At 37.1% G+C, this 18,392-nt stretch overlaps 1 protein-coding gene across 1 annotated transcript in view; it reads left to right on the forward strand.

Moving 5' to 3' along the window:
* The window catches only part of LOC122349319 (vang-like protein 1), a 35,559-nt gene extending 18,023 nt beyond the window's left edge, over nt 1–17,536 (forward strand). The window contains exons 4-9 of the mRNA XM_043245311.1: nt 5,593–6,024; nt 6,839–7,014; nt 10,360–10,493; nt 13,157–13,307; nt 14,520–14,754; nt 15,036–17,536. Of these exons, the coding sequence (XP_043101246.1) occupies nt 5,593–6,024; nt 6,839–7,014; nt 10,360–10,493; nt 13,157–13,307; nt 14,520–14,754; nt 15,036–15,296 (1,389 nt within the window). The 3' untranslated portion in view covers nt 15,297–17,536. The remainder of the gene's footprint in view (nt 1–5,592; nt 6,025–6,838; nt 7,015–10,359; nt 10,494–13,156; nt 13,308–14,519; nt 14,755–15,035) is intronic.
* The last annotated feature ends 856 nt before the right edge of the window (nt 17,537–18,392 follow it).

An 18,392-nucleotide genomic window follows, 5' to 3' on the forward strand; every position in this document is an offset into this window, starting at 1 on the left:
CAAAAGATGCTAGATTATAATACGTTACTTCTCAGACGTTTCACAACACATCAGGTGCCGATTCGACATGTTGGCGAAAAACAGACACAGACGGGGGAACAAACTGAAACAGTGTTTTGCTGTTTGTAAGTGTGTTGTAAATTGGCCTTAACAGAAGGGTAAGTACAGCCATTAGCAGTGTGTATATATACTATATTATTATATTCATATAGTTTGCAGTACATTACAGCATACAGTATGGAAGTTGTCTGTATGTTCAGATTACTCATTAGCATTTGCTGAAATGTCCAGACAGTACAGCAGAGTATGTAGAAGCCATATCCCACAGTGCAGTACACCCATCTTTCCCTCAGTAGAAATGGCTGATTGGATATATAGTGTTTAATATAGTGAAATAGTAAGCGTTTTAACATTATTAAAGGGGTTTGATCTGTTATTATCTAATGTTGCTGTTTGAGCATAAACAATATCTTCAAAGTTATGACAGTGGAAGTTTAATGTACTGCTGCTGCTTTGAAAAGTCATGTGAGCTACATAAATGACTGTTAGTGAGTGTCTGACCGGCCTAACACTAGTGGCCTATGACTGTGAGCCTTGGCATGGTGGCTACATGTTCTTGGGCTACCATCCCAACTGCCTTAACTATTACAATATGTATCATTTTAATGAACAAAATGCATATATACATTATATTATGCGAGTAGTCAAAGCTTTTATGCTCTTCAGACGGCAGATCTGTGACCTGAGGCAATCGGCTGGTTATACCACATGAATGTATTTTGTACACGTGCGTGTGCAGCCCTTTTTAGTAAACATGAATATTTACTCTCATTAAAAATGCTTATTGCTGCATTCCTACTCATTTTGTAAATTTAAGCTATACTTTCACGCGTTTCAAACATGTCACGCATTTTTGATAGTGATATCAGCTTCATTAATTATGAACATAGTGGTCTTCCTCCATTCACTGTGTGAAAAAAAAAAAAAAAAACAATTCTATATATTCTCATATGCTAAATACCCATGTTCCGGAGTGACATGCAGGATGGAATCTAAAAACCTTGATAACCATTAGCAATAAACAAACTGAAAAAAAAAAATTTGAATGTTACAGTAATAAGTTACATAACTAAACATTTTGTAAATGTGTCATTTGTGTAATTCAATAAACGTGTAGTTGTGTTGCTTTACTTAATGATTAAAAGTCAAGTCTTTCTCACTAAAACATACACTTGCTCATTCAAAAACACACTTTGTCGTCCAAGCCTGCAGACTAAAAAAGTACGTAATATTAGTAATATGATATGTGTGAGAAATAAAATGACTCTGAAGAAATTGAAAGGAACATAACAGACAACAGTAAGTGATAAACAGAGAGATATAGGGATGTTGTCTAAACATCAACAAGGCTTGCAAGCTATATTTTATAAGAGAAAGTTGATTGTAACTAGAAGTATTAAAACGGGCATCTACACAGCCCCTAATTGGACGATTATGTTGTTTGCCATCTCTCCCTGGTGAGTAGAATTGTTTATTCCCTCCTCCTTCCTTCTCTTTCCTCTCCTTGAATATCACATGTGACATGCCCTCCCTCATCTCTTGGACTCTTCCTAAGCCTTTTATTTAACCTCAGCACATGGGCATGAAACAGATTAGATTGCATGATGGATCATTTTTTGTAATAAGTCAAAAGCTAGTCAGTGAATGGTGACCGGATTCTGAGTGTTTGCCTTACTTCCTGCCTCAGAAAGTAAGAAAAAACACAGTTCCAAATATAAGTTCCATTGTAATGGCAGAACCAAGGCAAGCTGAGATCAGTATGGAAGAACTGGCATTAAACAGCGAACGTTCAGAACAGCGCCGATCGCTGCCTGCACAACCTCATCAGGTAGGACAACTACTGGCATGTAGCTCTAATCTCAGAAGAAAATGACAGTTTCTTGTCCAGGTGCCTGCTACGAAATTTCTCGACTAGTCACTAGTTAGCCACTGTTAAGTGTGTTTTGTCAGGCAATTTCTAGTGTTATATTATAAAGTTGCGAGATGCAGAACTGTAAGAACACTATAGTCTATTGCGTCTGTGAAACTGCTTAAAGTCGTGGAGGACTAATTGCATAGCTTTTTGTTCTCATTTGGTTGTGACATAAGTAATGGTATTACTATTACTTTATTATATGACTTTATTAAATTCACAATTTTGTGTGGAAATAGACTGAGCTTATTTTTCTTTTTTTTTTTTTGCTATATATAAGTCAATATCTTTCCATCTGAGAGCATCTATATTCTCTCTCTCTCTCTCTCTCTCTCTCTCTCTCTCTCCCTCTTATATGCCTCTAAAGTGCACCTCTGAACAAAGCTTCAAACAAAAAGCCTAAACAGATCGAGGTTCATCACATCCCTTGTGTAGGCCTGATGTTATTCTGTATGCTTAGAGCATCTGTACACTTTAGAACTGCAGTATAGGAATGGGGTCAGTGCTACAGTCATACTTTTGTTGCTATATAAGTGATTTATATGTTTTTCTGTGAATGACAACATAAACATCAAGCAGCGTGTACTTTTTCAATATTGTAAAATTACAATAGAATATATATTGAATTAAAATACGTTCATTTAAACATACAGAAAGCATAAAAACATGCACAACTCCAACTCTTTTGAACAAAACCTACTGACGTCTTTATTATTACTTCCAAACGAATAAATACAAAATTAAGCAAATTGCTAATTTACTCAGATATCACCATTTTACCATTTTTTCCAAACAGTACGAATGAGACATTTGAATGAGTAACTGAATAATGGCCAATGAGTGCACAGTTTCAGCTCTGATAGGACCTTTGTATGTTTGGAGACTGGCTTAATGACTGGTTGTGATGAAACTTTGCATTAGTTACCACCGGGGTCAAAAAAGGCTGTGTCGTTGCCCCTACTCTGTTCTTTTATTGGTATAATCCTGCACGTCATAAGTGAAAACTTGTGCCAGTAAGATAAAATCATACTTAGAACAATGTGTAGATTCAGTCTCTTAGTCTTCCCATACAATATCGGACTTGCAAATGTAGATAAAATGTTTATATACATACATTATTATAGTATTTATATAAAATACTATCTAGGATATAAATTATAGACTACTGTGTATTTCTTCTTAAAAGTCAACATTGCTTTTGAAATACAACAGACAGGTCTTTGCAAATCTTGGCCAGCAGACCAAAACTGAAATATTGTTCTGCAAAGCTTTAATGCTTTCAGTCCATATGCTCAGTCAGGTTCTTGTGGAAACCATGTTAATGTGTCTCTCAACCCCAGATGCACTATATAGTTTCCTCTCCAAGGTATCCAATCATTTAATGCATGTCTTTGTGTTACAGTACTCTAGTTATAGATGTTATATTAATACACATTTTATCTCAAATGTCTCAAGCCTGGCACACTTTCTCCCTCCCCATATCTTATCTTTCCATATCACTTCATCCTTTTATGGAATCCTGCTTCATACAACAACACTAGTTATTGTCAAGTGCACTCATTCAATCCCACGATGCATCTAAATAATGAGTATATAACCAATGTACAATCAACGGCTAACCTCAAGAAAATACCCATGCACTGTGAGCAATGCACCAAATTCCTGCATCTCTCATTCAAGGATTTCATCCACAGAACTTCCCAGTTTGTTATCCTGAAAGCAGATCTGCCTTTGTGTCCCTCAGGGATCTGCCTTGAGCTTCTTAGTATTTGTATGCTTCCTCTAGAGCTGATACCTACATTTTTTATTTTTTTTTTTATCAGCCCATCAAATTTATATCAGGCTATGGAATGCATTTCATTCTACTGTTATACATCTTTTTAAGCTCTATACTAGATAAATGAAAAAAATATATAAAGATAATGTTAAACTGATTAGATGTTTAATAGTTTTTACTGTATTTCACTGTTATTCTCTTACTTAGCTATAGTGAACTTTGCTTTCGCCAACCTAGGGGTCGAAGTAATGTACTCAGATCATGTGTAGAATGCCCTGTTAGTGTCTCACTGGACACGGAGACTTAGAACCTTTGCAGAACCAGACTCTCAGAACAAGGAGTGTCCTTTGGAAGGGTACCTTTTTCCGAAGGGGGATATGGTGCGGCCCACCCTTCTTTCTTCCTGTGGAACTTATTTGCGTAGTCCAAACACAGTTAGAAAAGTGTCGCTAAAGTTTTAGCGGTGCATTTGTCACTTACCAGAACACAACCAGAATCCAAACCAGTCCAAACATGATGGAAGGAGATTGAACTGTCATGCATGGATTCATTTGTCCTTCAACAGCTGAGTTAGATGTTGCACTACACAATGCCGTCACTGAGATACTTGTTTTGCTGAATAAGTATAAGGTGTGTGCTGTAGTTTGCTTCAGTTTACTGTAAGATTTGAGAACATACTTATGAATGGATTTGGATGGATCTTTTCGCTTCACACACTTCTGCTGCATCCAAAGGTCCAGAAGAATTTTTATAGCGGTCACAGGCCAAAACCTTAGGAATCAGTCTGTTGGTGGGTGAAGGGCAGAAACTGCATTTTGTCCAATGTGAAGTGCTATCTTTCCCTGGCTTTTTAATTGTCCAGTCTTTTTCTTGCCCTTTAGGGGGTATCTGGCTGTTGTCCTGACATCTTTATCTGATGACGTTGGACAGTTTGCAGTTTGCTGCAGATCCAATGAACATGTGGCAAACCTTTGTCCGCTATAGTGGTCAGAGAGGGACCCCACCATAACCTGGGCCCTGGAATGTGCTACATAGCTATGAATTTCATATCATTCATTTTTAATTACATCACTCTCCTCAGACTAATTAAAGAAACATGCTAATTTAGATCTCTCAGAGCGTATTTGAATACACAAACAAGCATTCCTAGTTTCCCTTGCACGCATATTCACCACGTATCACTTTAGCCTGAGGCGCTGAATGCTTCAGTGACTCTTTCTGGGTTCAGCGTGTGCTGATGTGATCTCGTAAATGTATGCTGTTTGTATGATACTCGGCGAGGAAGAAAAATAAACAAAGATATGATCCAGCAGCTAAACTAGAACACGTTTCTGTTACATTATGTCAATAGTTTTGCATCTAAACGTTAGATTTTTGTAGTGCTTTTATCTTGTTCGTTTCATAATAGTTAAATCGTTCTTTTAATGATATCTTTTAAATATTTCAAAGAATTCAACAAAATTTGTATTAATAAATTAAAAAAGCAAGTAATCAAGTTTAAATCTTAAAATAAGCTAGTATCCGTGAATACTAAAGCACAAAAAGACTGCTGCATGTTTGTGTGACAGTACCAATCTTGAACCGCTTTGAGAGTCACTTCACCAGCATTTCTGCCATTATGTTGCATCAGATATTGACAGAACCAGATACTTTTTTAATGCTCCGAGAGGTAGATATTTATCAACTTAAGCTTAATAAAAAGTATGCTAAAATGACTGGAAATGGTATTTTGGGCAGATGTACATTTGCTTTTTTCTGTCACGTCCTGTGCTAATGATGCCGATCTATTCATTAGACTTGAGTCTAATCTCTCTGTATTTCCCTCATCCCTCTCTCTTTCCAGGATGATAACTGGGGGGAGACTACGACAGCTGTCACTGGCACCTCAGAACACTCACTATCTCAGGAGGACATTGTTCGCATCAGCAAAGACCTCGATGACAGCGTGGGCCTGGACTGCAAACGTTATCTCAATGTGGCCCTGTCTGTCGTCCTGGGACTCGTGGTTTTTCTGACTCCACTTGCCTTTCTTATCCTGCCTCACCTCCTCTGGCCTGACAGACTGAGAGCCTGTGGAACGGCCTGTGAAGGTCTCTTTATATCTGTGGCATTTAAACTGCTGATTTTATTGTTGGCGGTGTGGGCTCTGTTCTTCAGGCCACCCAGGGCTGGTTTGCCTAGAATCCTCGTCTTTCGAGCCTTACTAGCCACATTGGTGCTACTGTTTGTGCTTTCCTATTGGCTGTTTTATGGAGTACGCATCCTGGACTCACAGGTGAGGCTAAAAGTGTGCCTATCAGAAATCCTGTAAATGTTACATCCTCCTTTATTAACCTTTTTTGGAGAATGTTTTAATTTAGAGGTTTTGTCCATACAGAGTAAGTGGTGTCCGAAAACAACACTATGCTTAAATACTTAAAGTTTTGAAATATTTACTTATTTATTCCACATGCATACAGGTTTAGAACTACATTTAAATTAAATTTTGGGTTAAACCAAAAAAGTGTGCCGTTTCAAACTGTCTCAAAAGTGTCTGTTTTTAGTGTACAGACTAACCCTAACACTTCTGAGTCATATCTGTGACTAAATGTGAATTGCAATAATGAGGATTAACCTTAAATCTAGATTAAGTTAAGGTTAAGGTTTGTCTAACAACAAATTGCACCAAATTTAAGTTTGTTTAAAATAAGGCATACTTGCACATTTATCATTGGTTTTAAATTGCAGTAGATATATTGTCTTTAATCCTGTTGCTCCATCACTTTACATTTTTATATATAAAACTGTCAGAGATGAGCTTTAAATATAAGGAGATGAGGAAGTTTAAATAATAAAAACAATCACCTGGCTAAACAAAGACATGCGGTGTAGATGCTTTTACATATAAAAACTGAAGTGTACTTTTGCTGAACTGCACCAGCACTAAAAATATTATGCTAACTAGCATGGCCCATTCTGTAAAAATACTGCATCTATGTCTGAGTCCTAGTTTAAAAAGGCCAACATATCACGGAAAACATTTCCAGTAGTGTTATTAGTACCAGCGTACTTTATGTAACAGTCACTGACGGTCTTTCTATCTATTCCAGGATGAGGACTACCAAGGGATTGTGCAATATGCGGTTTCACTAGTGGATGCTCTGCTCTTTATCCACTACCTGGCCATCGTGCTGCTGGAGCTCAGACAGTTACAGCCCTTCTTTTCTCTCTGTGTCACACGCTCCACGGATGGAACCATAAAACACTATAACTTGGGTCAACTCAGGTCAGAACACTGTCAACTAACTGCTACATTATTGTAGTTGGGAAAAATTAGTTTTGAAATGTTGTATGCAAAATGGATTTGTGAAATTCCCAAACATGAGTGCGATGTTCAGTGCAAATTCAAACTGAAAATTCTATTGTATGATTTATATTTTCTACTTAAACTACATTTATCATGAGTATTTATTGTAAATGCAATTTAAAATTTTAATTCATTCAAATTCTCACTGCATTTTGCTACAATTATTATGTGGTATTGTGATTTAAAAAAGTAATTCTAATTTAGGAAAAACTGCTTTTTAAGAGTAACTGTTACAGTTACCATTAAAATATGTCTTAAATTTACTTGTTAAAAATAGTGTAGGAAATTTATTTTGCATTACATGTTGCACATATGGAAAAATATGCAATTTTACATATTGCACTGACATTTTGCATTTTACATTTTCATTTTTTTCTACCCATATACTTCTATAGATTTGGATTTTTAGAATATATCTGTTAGTTTTTGTAATATGTGTGTGTGTGTTCAGTAAGAGCTTTAAGACATGGTCACATGGCAAATTTGTAAAATCTGACAAGGACTGTTTTTAGAAAGTCGGTGAAAGAGACGGTGACCGTAGAAAGCTCACTGCCGTGCGAGTGTTCAAGCTCATACTACAGCAAGCCCAGAACTATTAGTATGACCTGATAATTCCAAAACCATATGGACGTGTATTCAATGCACTTTATTCTCGATAGATTGTTAAAACATTTATTTTCTGCTTTACATTTAGTTTTTGGGGGTTTTTTTGTCTCTATTTCTTTTCATATTCTCATCTTGTTTTCGTCTGCGAATATTACAGCTAATCATTTCCACCTCTATACATCTATGCCAAATACACCAATCAGACACATCCTTTCCTTTTCCCTCTAATGTTATTAAATGGATGCTCTTCCTGTTGTTTCTGTTCTGCCCTACTTTGTCACCATTATAAGAGCAGGAGCTCAGGCATCTGTGTCTCTTGTTAGTCGTCTGGCGTAGATGCTGTCATGTTCTTACACACCCATTGGCTTGTTTATATTCATGCTACATCCTGAAATCATTGTAACCCTAGTCTCAGATCAGCTGCAAAAAAACTCTCAGCAAGTGCCAATGGCACAAAAACCTGTTCCTTAAAAGAACTAGGCCACCTCTCCCTTTTATTTTCTCATCTTCTGAGTGTCTATTGTGTGGTGAGGTGTCTGCTCATCCTCAGGGTGGACAGTAGAGCGTCTGTAGCATGCATGTAAATAGGAAGCACATGCCGTGATCAAGCACCGGCTCACTACAATCAGGTTAGCATGGCTTAACAAATCACACAAGCTTCTGGCTGAGGCATCTGGCTCTAGTATAATTGTGGCAGTGTTGAGTGACCCAAACACACTCACACTTAGCAGCTGGTGGAGTCTGTTATCCTGATTTAAGGCCAAGTGTGTCATTTTCTCTTCTGTCTAGGAGACATGAACCACACTGTATTGCCGTGTTTCCCTCTGGCATAAACCCAAAGCACACATGATTTCCAGTGAAGCAGCATTGCATTTGTTTAACTTCTACAGTTTTGTTTGACCAATTTTTTTGAATGACCCACAGCAGCAAAACTCAAACATGTATTATTACGCTCTAAAAAGCACTGGGTTGAAAGTAACCCGATTTGGGTTGTTTTGCATGCCACAGATGAAAGTCAAATATGGATAAACCCACGCATGGGTTATTTTCATTTAACTCATAACGATGGGTTCATTTATGCTGTTCTTTTTTTAAAATAGGAATACAGTCCTATTTTTATCTCATGCGTAGCTTAAACTTAATTCCTGTAAAAAAAAACACTATATAACCACTGTGTTTAGCTTATTTGGATGAATACAGTTTTTAATATAACATATTTTATGCAGGTTTTATTAAAGGCGTTATCGGATATTTAATTCACTTTTATATTATATATCTAGTTGTGAACTGAAAAGTGTCTTGGCAGTGTGTGCACAAATCTTTAAGGATTTTATAAATAAGAAGTTTGCTGAAATGGATTTTAGGATTTTTAAATGCCTAAAAAATCATAATCAATCCCTTTTCTCAGATTAGGCCGTTCTCAGGTTCTTGGCTGTGTGATGTCACCCAGGCCCCTCCCACATATGTTGACAGACATTGGTGTTTTACTAGGCATTAGCGAATTTTAATTGTCTACCTCTGCCTTAGCGTTGAAACAGGAATGATCTTAAATGATTGAGGTGATTTGTTGTTAGATGTTATAATGAATATAGAAGTTGTCTTGTACTCTCAATTTCTGAGCCGCTGAAGACACAGTGGATTAAGGTTACTTTTTTTTTATAAATCTTTGCAAATTGTGTTTCCTAATAAAACTAGATAGTAATTTGTACGATGAATGTGGCTGAAGTTTACAGTCTCATGAGGATGGAAGAGAGAGACGGGTGAGCAGTAGCATTTAAAGGGACGTGCACCAAAGCGCTTCGCTCTGGACAGTTTCGGTCAAAGTAAAAAGGGTGTTTTTTTTTATTAAGATGTTTAGACCCTAAAGAATCGAATCATGTATAAAATTTATGAATGTATAAAATAAAATTACTTTTTATTTATTAATCTATTAAACTATTAAATAAACTTTAAAAAAAAAACATTTTATTTAAAGAGTAATCAAGTGTTTTATAACTCAAAATATGATCCAATAGTCTCAACAATACATCTGAATAAACTTTCAACAACACTAAAAAAAAAAAAAAACTAGAAATCAGAGAAAATACTATAAAGGAAAACTATTTGGGTACTCCGCTATAACTGGTGACAGTGATTTTGTAACATTAAAGCTCAGTGGGGGTTTTTCCTAAAAACACAACAGTATTACTGCTTGGATCTCTGGATAAACGTCACTGACATAGTCATTGAACCAGAGATTTAGATGTTGTTTTGCACATGGATTAGATGTTCACTTTAAAAGATTAGATGTTCACTTTAAAAGATTAATTCTTATTGGAGGATAAATATATATTTTCATATAAACAAGGTAGCGTTATGAACTTTTCCCCTATGGGAACATAAAATGCATCATGCAAAATCATTTTGATAATATAAAGCCACTATTAACGGCACACTATTATTTGTTTATTGAACAAATCTGAATCAACACTAAACTTAACACAGTCAAAGATTGAAGTTTTTTTTACCGGCTTAACAGCCAAAACGATCTCTGTTTGCATCATTGAATCTGTATTGCCCTGTTTATTCCTGTAAAGCTGCTTTAAAACCATCAGTATTGTATAAAGCACTATATAAATAAGTGACTTGACTTCTTCTTCTGGACTTTTCTATGTGTAGCATCCAGAGGGCAGCAGTGGTTATCCTGGAGAACTACTACAAAGACTTCCCTGTCCATAACCCTGCCATGCTAACAGCTTCCAAGTCCCGGGCCGCAAAACACCTGGCAGGCCTTAAAGTCTACAATGTGGATGGTGAGTTTATAACCACTAGAACATACAGGAATTCTCTTAGAAATGTGTTTATTCCTCTCAAATGATTTTCCTGTTCATTTGACTTTGACATGACCGTATCAGTTGTACTAAAGAGATGTTGTGATAAATTCTTTGACGATCACGCTGTCGTTAACATTGATCTTCTCTGGTTTTGTGTCCCTATCTAAAAGTCTTTAAAATGAAAATGAAAGCTTACCTTTTGGAAAGTAAGTAGATCATTAAACGGTATTGTCCCTTTATTTTGGCCCTGAACACCATGTTACTGCACAGTAATCCCTGACGAATGAGCACATGTTTTTGGGCACAAAAGCGGAAGTTTTGGAAGAATTTTGTTCATATTTTTATTTGTTTGTCTGCACCAGTGAAGTCATATATTTCATATATTACTGCACAGAATGCATAATAGTTACTTCAGACCCCCAGTTTTCAGATAAGCTATTGTAAGGAGTCACCAATAGCATGAGTGAGTATATACATGTGTGCACCTCTACAGCTGGATGTTTAGATGAACTTAACATCGTAACAGCTTAAACATTTTGACATTTTTAAATTTCATACTCTGTGAGTCATACATATAATTAAGTTAGTGTTTGTAATCGATGCGTTTACCTTCATACTTGGGCAAAAAAGTTTCCATAGTCACCCATACGCGTGTGTATGTGTGTGTGTGTGTGTGTGTGTGTGTGTATATATATATATATATATATATATATATATATATATATATATATATATATAGTTATTGTTTTCAGTAGCCAAAAGCCAGTTTGTCCTGTTAAATACCAAATAAACATTTTGATTATGTATACTTGATGGTTCAATCAAACATATGTGCTGAATAATTTTTCACTGTAGCATGGCCTGTTCTTCTTTGTGTAATTTAGCTGCTATGTTTTTAGATGCCTTCTTACGGGTTTCCTCTGAAAATGCAAAAACATTTATTTTTGTGTGATGTCCAGAACATTTCACTGCATACACTTTTCCACACTTCTTGTAGACTTTGATCTGTATGTCTTCCTGCCTGTCTTGTACTTGACCAGATACACATTCCAGCATGCCCCCAAACAATTCCACTCTGTCCTGAATTAGAAATGGTTGGGTCGTCGATAGTTTGCAGGGTTGTTCATGGTAGGAGGCATTTAGTGAAACTCCACCCTGGCATCTGATAAAGACCATGACATACCAAGCCAACAGTCAGCTGTCATAGAGGGTTTGTCAGCTCAGTTTTTTTGCTGACCCCTGTGGGGCTTCTTGCCTACCGAGCGTGCTTGAATTGGCATTGAGCAGTTGATGATCACTCTGATTGACTGCTCAACAAATTTGCATATATTTTCATAACAACATGGCCGTCTGAATAAAGTAATCAACATGGTTCTTATTCCAAAAGGTGTGCAAATGCTGCTTTGTTCAGGGTTTGTATGTCTGAAGTCCTAGTTTCGCTTTCTCTCTTTGAATGATGAATACAGACTACTGCCACCTGCTGATATAGACAGTTTGGGGTTTTTTCCCAGACACATGGTATTTTATTGCTGGCGGTTCTTTGTTGTCAGCTTGGTGTGTAACAGTCTTAAGAACTCCCTGGACACCTTACGGCTCATCACATCAATCTTGCAAATGCTTTCTGCTTCATTGAGCCAATAATCTCTCTGTTTTGATGGTAGAGTTTAAGCAGGACATGGGAAAAAGACATCACATCTGTACCAAAGAGCCTCTATTATTATATTTTGCTGTTTACCGGGTTTTCCAGAGTGTTCTTATCTGTTTGAATTCTTATTGAATTTATTACAATAATGTTGTATACAACCATTCATTTTTGCTTTTAAAAATAAACAGAGTTTTTCTTGCATGGGTCTTAAGTATATTTAGTATATTTTTAGCTTGCCTACTTCAATTTCAGAGATGAATAAAGTAACGGATCTGAACTCCCTCATCTCTTATTCACCATCCAGCCTACTATCAACACACATTGACAGCAGCTCCTGGTAGACACAGATTCTGCTGCATATTAACCAGCTGCATATTTATTACATGCACAAAATATAATCTTTGAAGTTTCCATAGATGAATATGGGAACAGACTTTTGACACCTAGACACAAGAGAGGCTGGATTTGAAAATTGTAAAAATAGTGGCTAAGGTGAAGGAATTTTGAAGACGTAGTTTTTATAACTTGTGTTATTTTTATTTACCCTTCTGTCATTCCAAATCCACATTATTTATTTCTGCTGTCGAATACAAAGGAAGAAGTTCTCTGGTAGCATTTCTTTCAACCTTTAACAAGTACACAAAAACTCTTTTTTTCTTTGAAAGCAGAACGAAAGATTTGTGTGGAACAAATTTAAACCGTGAATAAATCATTTATACCAGTTTTGTTAATCAATAGCATCTTGAAAGCACTGAAACTTTAGAAAACAGAAACAGGAGAAAATGTCTAAGATTTGTAGCCAGGCAAGAAAACTGGCCGTACATTACAAGCCAAAACAACCAGCCAGACAACCGCTTGAGTTTTCAAGTTGTCTCCACTTCTTCAATCTTTTTCTTGTTCATCACCGTGAAGGTGCTTTGACACTGTCAATGTAAAAAGCCCCGTCAAGGTCACTTGACTAAACAGTTTTAACGCATGTGTGTCCCATCTTGATCAGGTCCAGGAGGGAATAATGCAGCTGCTGGTATAGCCCAGTCTCAGTCTCGAGCGATGATTGCTGCTGCTGCCGGCCGGAGAGACACCAGTCATAACGAGCTCTACTACGAAGAGGCCGAGCATGAGAGACGTGTCCGCAAACGCAGGGCTAGGTGAGAGAACACGGGCGTATAGATTTAGAAAGACATTTGCCAAATCATTTTACTTATAAGGAATAAACGATGAAAAGATAGACAGAAATAGCGTCAGCTTATGATATTTGGCATAGATTCTCAGCAAGAAATGTTTTCATTTCTAATAGTGATTGTGATTAAACCAGACAAAAGATTGCAGCACTTAGTCTCTAGTGCAGAGGTTCTCGTATGTTTGGTGATTCTGCATTTTAAGGTAGCAGAGCAGTACGTTTTTGTCCTGCTGTACACAAGCACATAATAGAACAGGAAGAAGAAGTATGAACCGCACACAAACATTAAAAATTGAAAATTCGTTCATTAATGACTCACCCTCATGTTCTCCACACCCATAAGACCTAATTATTGATGAATTTTGAAAGCTCCCTGACCCTCCCAAGTATACTACCATAGTCAAGGTCTTGAAACGATTCATGGATATTTGTAAAATAATCCATCAGTGGTTCTACCGTAATTTTACGAAGCTGTAAGATTGCTTTTTGTGCAAAGAAAACAAAAACACCAGCTATATTCAACGATTTGTCTCCTCCACTTCGCTCTATAGTGCCATTTTGGGAAATATCCACTGAATGTAAACACTGTTTGCTGTTCTGTGTCAGAAGTGCTGGGCTAATTTGTTGTCTACATTGTTTATGCTTTGATCTGAATGATAGCCATGTATCCACAGGACACAGCCGACATGGGACAGCATACGTTGTTTTCGTTCAGCGAATATGCGGAGGAGACAAATTGTTGAATAAAGTCATTATTGTATTTTATTTTTATTTTTTTGTCCGTGGTGCATTTCTGGACCTTGACTGTAGAAGCATGCTTGCTGTCCATGGGAAGGTCAGAGATCTCTCAGAATTCACCAAAAATATCTTAGTGTTCCAAAGATGAGTGGAGGTCATTCAGGTTTGGAACGACATGAGAGTGTGTAGCCTAATTAATGCCAGAATGTTCATTTTTGGATGAACTGATGATCATGAAAATGATTTGAGAACTACACTAAAGAATTTAATGTAGGATTTTAATTCAGAAATGGTACATTACTTTTTAATACAGCGTACTTCTGCTGCATTCCCCAGTTTATAAATTGGCTTGAGAAGACACCAACAACTCTAGACAACAACAGATTGTGAAACTGAACTTGAGAAGCCTGAGACTGTGTGATGACACCCTGTCCTTTTTCAGGCTGGTGGTGGCCGTGGAGGAGGCCTTCACACACATTCGTCGCATGCAAGAGGAGGAGCAGAAGAAGGCACCCGGTGACGTGATGGACCCTCGTGAAGCGGCTCAAGCCATCTTCCCTTCCATGGCCCGAGCGCTGCAGAAGTACCTCCGCACCACCAGACAACAGCACCTCCACAGTATGGAGAGCATACAGCAGCACTTAGCTTTCTGCGTCACAAACAACATGACCCCCAAGGTGAGACCACTGGCTTTATCACTAAATAATATGAAAACTTTCTTTACTTAGTCTGTTGTTTTTGAATTTGGCACGTTGACGTTGTCACACTCTTTACTTGAATGATAAAAAAATAGTTGTTGGAGAAAACTGGTAAAAAAAAAAACTAATAGGTGATATTGCTGCTGGTGTGAACGCTAATATCTTTATAGTTATTGCTCTTGGTGTGTGATTGCTCAATATCTCATTGTCTTATTGTTTTGTAATGAATTGCTGGGAATTCTTGTGTTTTTGTTTTTCAGGCATTTCTGGAGAGTTACCTGACCGCAGGCCCTACACTACAGTATGGAAAGGAACGTTGGCTTGCCAGGCAGTGGACCCTTATCAGCGAAGCCTCAGTTACCAGTGGTCTGAAAGATGGGACAGTTTTTCTGCTCAAATGCATTGACTTTAGCCTAGTAGTCACTACCAAAAAGATACCTTATATTCAGCTTGCTGAAGAATTCATCGACCCAAAGTCACACAAATTTGTTCTTCGACTGCAGTCTGAGACTTCAGTTTAGAGCTTCTTCTTTTCTTTTCTTTTCTTTTTTTGGTTTTCTTCTGGGATGTATTTTTATTTAACCTTCAAGTAATATATATGTATATCAAATATTTCAACATATTCCTTTTTGTTTTATGATCTCTCACGTTCTTCGGAATTAGCATGTTTGCGGTCAACCCAAACAAAAGATCAGATAAAATGTAATGGAGGTTGAGCATAATAACTGATGACTGCTTATCAATGTTTGTAAAAACACAGAAACAGTAAAGGGTTGAGGATAGTGGGTGGACCACGGAGAGATGGATGGACTCAAATGGACACGTCTCTGCCTCACTTGTCTTTCTAAAAACACTCTGGGAATATGATCTGCAGTCTTTCTGCAGTCGGAGCTGCACAGATGAAACGTTGGCCAATTACTGTATCGTTATGGTGTTTTCCCAAGGTTCACAAGCACATCATCTCAGCCAAATGACCTACTACTGTAAATGCACATCAGAAATTTCACATGCACATTTTTAACTAACTTGTTTCTGCTGAAAGGACACGTGTCTTTGTTTATATATACAGTATATGCACGTTGTGTATACCAATGGGAGGGGTTGGAGTGTGTGTGTGTGTGTGTGTGTGTGTGTGAGAGAGAGAGAGATTGGCAATCAACACAATGATCCACTTAACACATTTTGTTCAATATTCCTGATCAGATGCAATGCTTTTACTAAGCATTTTTCTCATTAGTTAATTTTGGGCTTGTAAAGATTGTATAGTTTTGGATTATTACGCATGAGATGTGGCAAATGAATGATATCTGTTATTGAGCATTAAGGCAGAGCAGACACACGTTTATATAGCACGTCATAGACATTACACTTTGAAAAAGTTACAATTATGAAAAAGGTATGTTGTCATTTTGACTTTCCAATCTTATAATTGTGATTTAACACTGAACTAAATATGAATGATGAGAATTACGATACTAAAAATAATGATGAAAAAATGAAGTCAGTCATGTAAAAAGCATGACATGAAAAGCAGATATTGAGATTAAAGGTCTTGGTGAGATATAAAAAAAATGGATGCAATTAAAGTTAAGATAATGGTGCTGAATGACACTGTCAGAACTTTCAAGAAGTTCATCTTTTTTTTTTTTTTTCCTCCTGACACTTAGGACTATGATTACTAAAACCATATGTTAAAAGAGCTGCTTGGCCTGGAGCCCTGCATGTCATGTATTTTAAGAGGTCCTCTTTACAGCAGACCGTAGGGAGTTGTAATTGGACGTGGACTCGATTTGAGATGATGTGTGATCTCTCGTGTCCTGTCCTGTTTCTCGTTTTATGCCTCGCAGCAGTGTAGCTGTAAAAACTGTCACTGAACGGCTCATGAGAATGTCGTCTAGGTCTTCGAAAGACAACTGGAATGTTTTCAGCCAGTGTTGATGAACCGCTGAGAAGCAACTGATTGCTTATGACCACTGCTCATTTTACCTTCGTTTAAAATGCTGTTTCTGTCGACAAAATTGGTTTTAAGCAGAGTGGGTAATTTTAAAAGGTTCAATGTCATATCTATGCATTACATACAATGTCATTTTCTTTTGATTTAGAAACATGAAATGTATATCAGTTAAAGGGATAATTTGACATTCTTTCTTCTGAGGAACACGCACACAAACGCTCAAAAGCTCTTTTGAAGCATTGATTGTAACTATAGCAGGTTTGGTTGACATTAACTTCCATTACATGGGCAAAAAAAGTTCTGAGACCTGTTCGTGTTCCACAGAAGAAAGTCTGTTCATACAAGCCCGATGACAGAATTTTACTGTTCATCGCTGCGTTTCTCTGTCATTGGAAGACCCTCTTTAGGTGGACAATGGATGTGTTAAGGTTGTCACTGACCTGTTTTTACTCATAGATTGGCATTTAGGTTACACTTTATATTATGGGTTTTTTTGTCATGGGCTATTAATATTCCTCACTTGTCCCTCATTCTGTTCTACATTCTAATGTCATCAAATGCTATTTTTTCCTAAAGCTTTTATATCAAGACAGTGATGGTGTGGACTGAGTTACTTTATATAAACCACTCATAATGTGACCGTGCCTCTGCTTTTTACACACTGTGTGTATGTACGTGTGTGTTATTAACTCATTCACAATTTACGTCTCACTTGCCGAAGACCACTGTTTGTATGCCTGATTTTATAACAAACGCTTTAAAGCTCACATCGTACATTTGAATAAAACAGACATTTTTAATAACACTGAAATTCATCTGTAACCTTTCTTTCTGCCAAGTGTACGCATGTACTACAGCTGTACTTGCTTTGAATTCATTAGGCCAGATTATAAATATTCCTTCTGTTTGCAAAGAATGAAAGTGTAATCAAATCAGCAATGTGGCACTCTAAGTTTAGAGTGCTCTTTTAACCCTGTGAGACACCGTACCGAATGTGCAAATACATGCCGTGGCAGTAAATCACTCAAGAATCCTTTCGGTGAAACTGCACTTTTAAACTTGCCACACAGGATTTTCACCTAAGCTTTGCTAAAGATTGGCTGCCTTCAAAGGTCACGTCGGTCATGTGGTTGGTCTAATTCATATGGGCGAGTCATATGGGTATGAGTCATATGGGCGGCATCTGGATTATGTCATAAATCTGGTTGGAAAGCACATCCATGTGAAGTGTTCTGCATTCCAGTTTAATCTCTCAGTCTGGTGGTGCGCAGATGGAGTTTCTAATGGATTCAGTTACTTTTGGGGCTCCGTCTGTAGCTCTTGCTCCTCATATACTGTCATGAGAAAGTTCAGAAGAAACTCAAACACATTTACATCCAGTACACACCAGTCGAAGAAACGGCAAGTCTCTTCTGTTCACCAAACCTGCATTCATTTGATCCAAAGTACAGCAATAACAGTAAAATTTGAAATATTAAAAATGAACTTTGCTATTTTAACGTATTTTTGAATGTGATTTATTCCTGTCATTAGCATCGACGCTCCAGTCACATGATCCTTCAGAACTCATTCTAACATTTTGATTTGCTGCTCAAAAACGTTTATTTTTATTATGTTGAAAACAGCTGAGTTGAATTTTTATAGGTTTCTCTCAGCGATAGAA

This window comes from Puntigrus tetrazona, chromosome 7 (genome assembly GCF_018831695.1).
Source record: "Puntigrus tetrazona isolate hp1 chromosome 7, ASM1883169v1, whole genome shotgun sequence".
NCBI classification, from domain to species: Eukaryota; Metazoa; Chordata; class Actinopteri; order Cypriniformes; family Cyprinidae; genus Puntigrus; species Puntigrus tetrazona.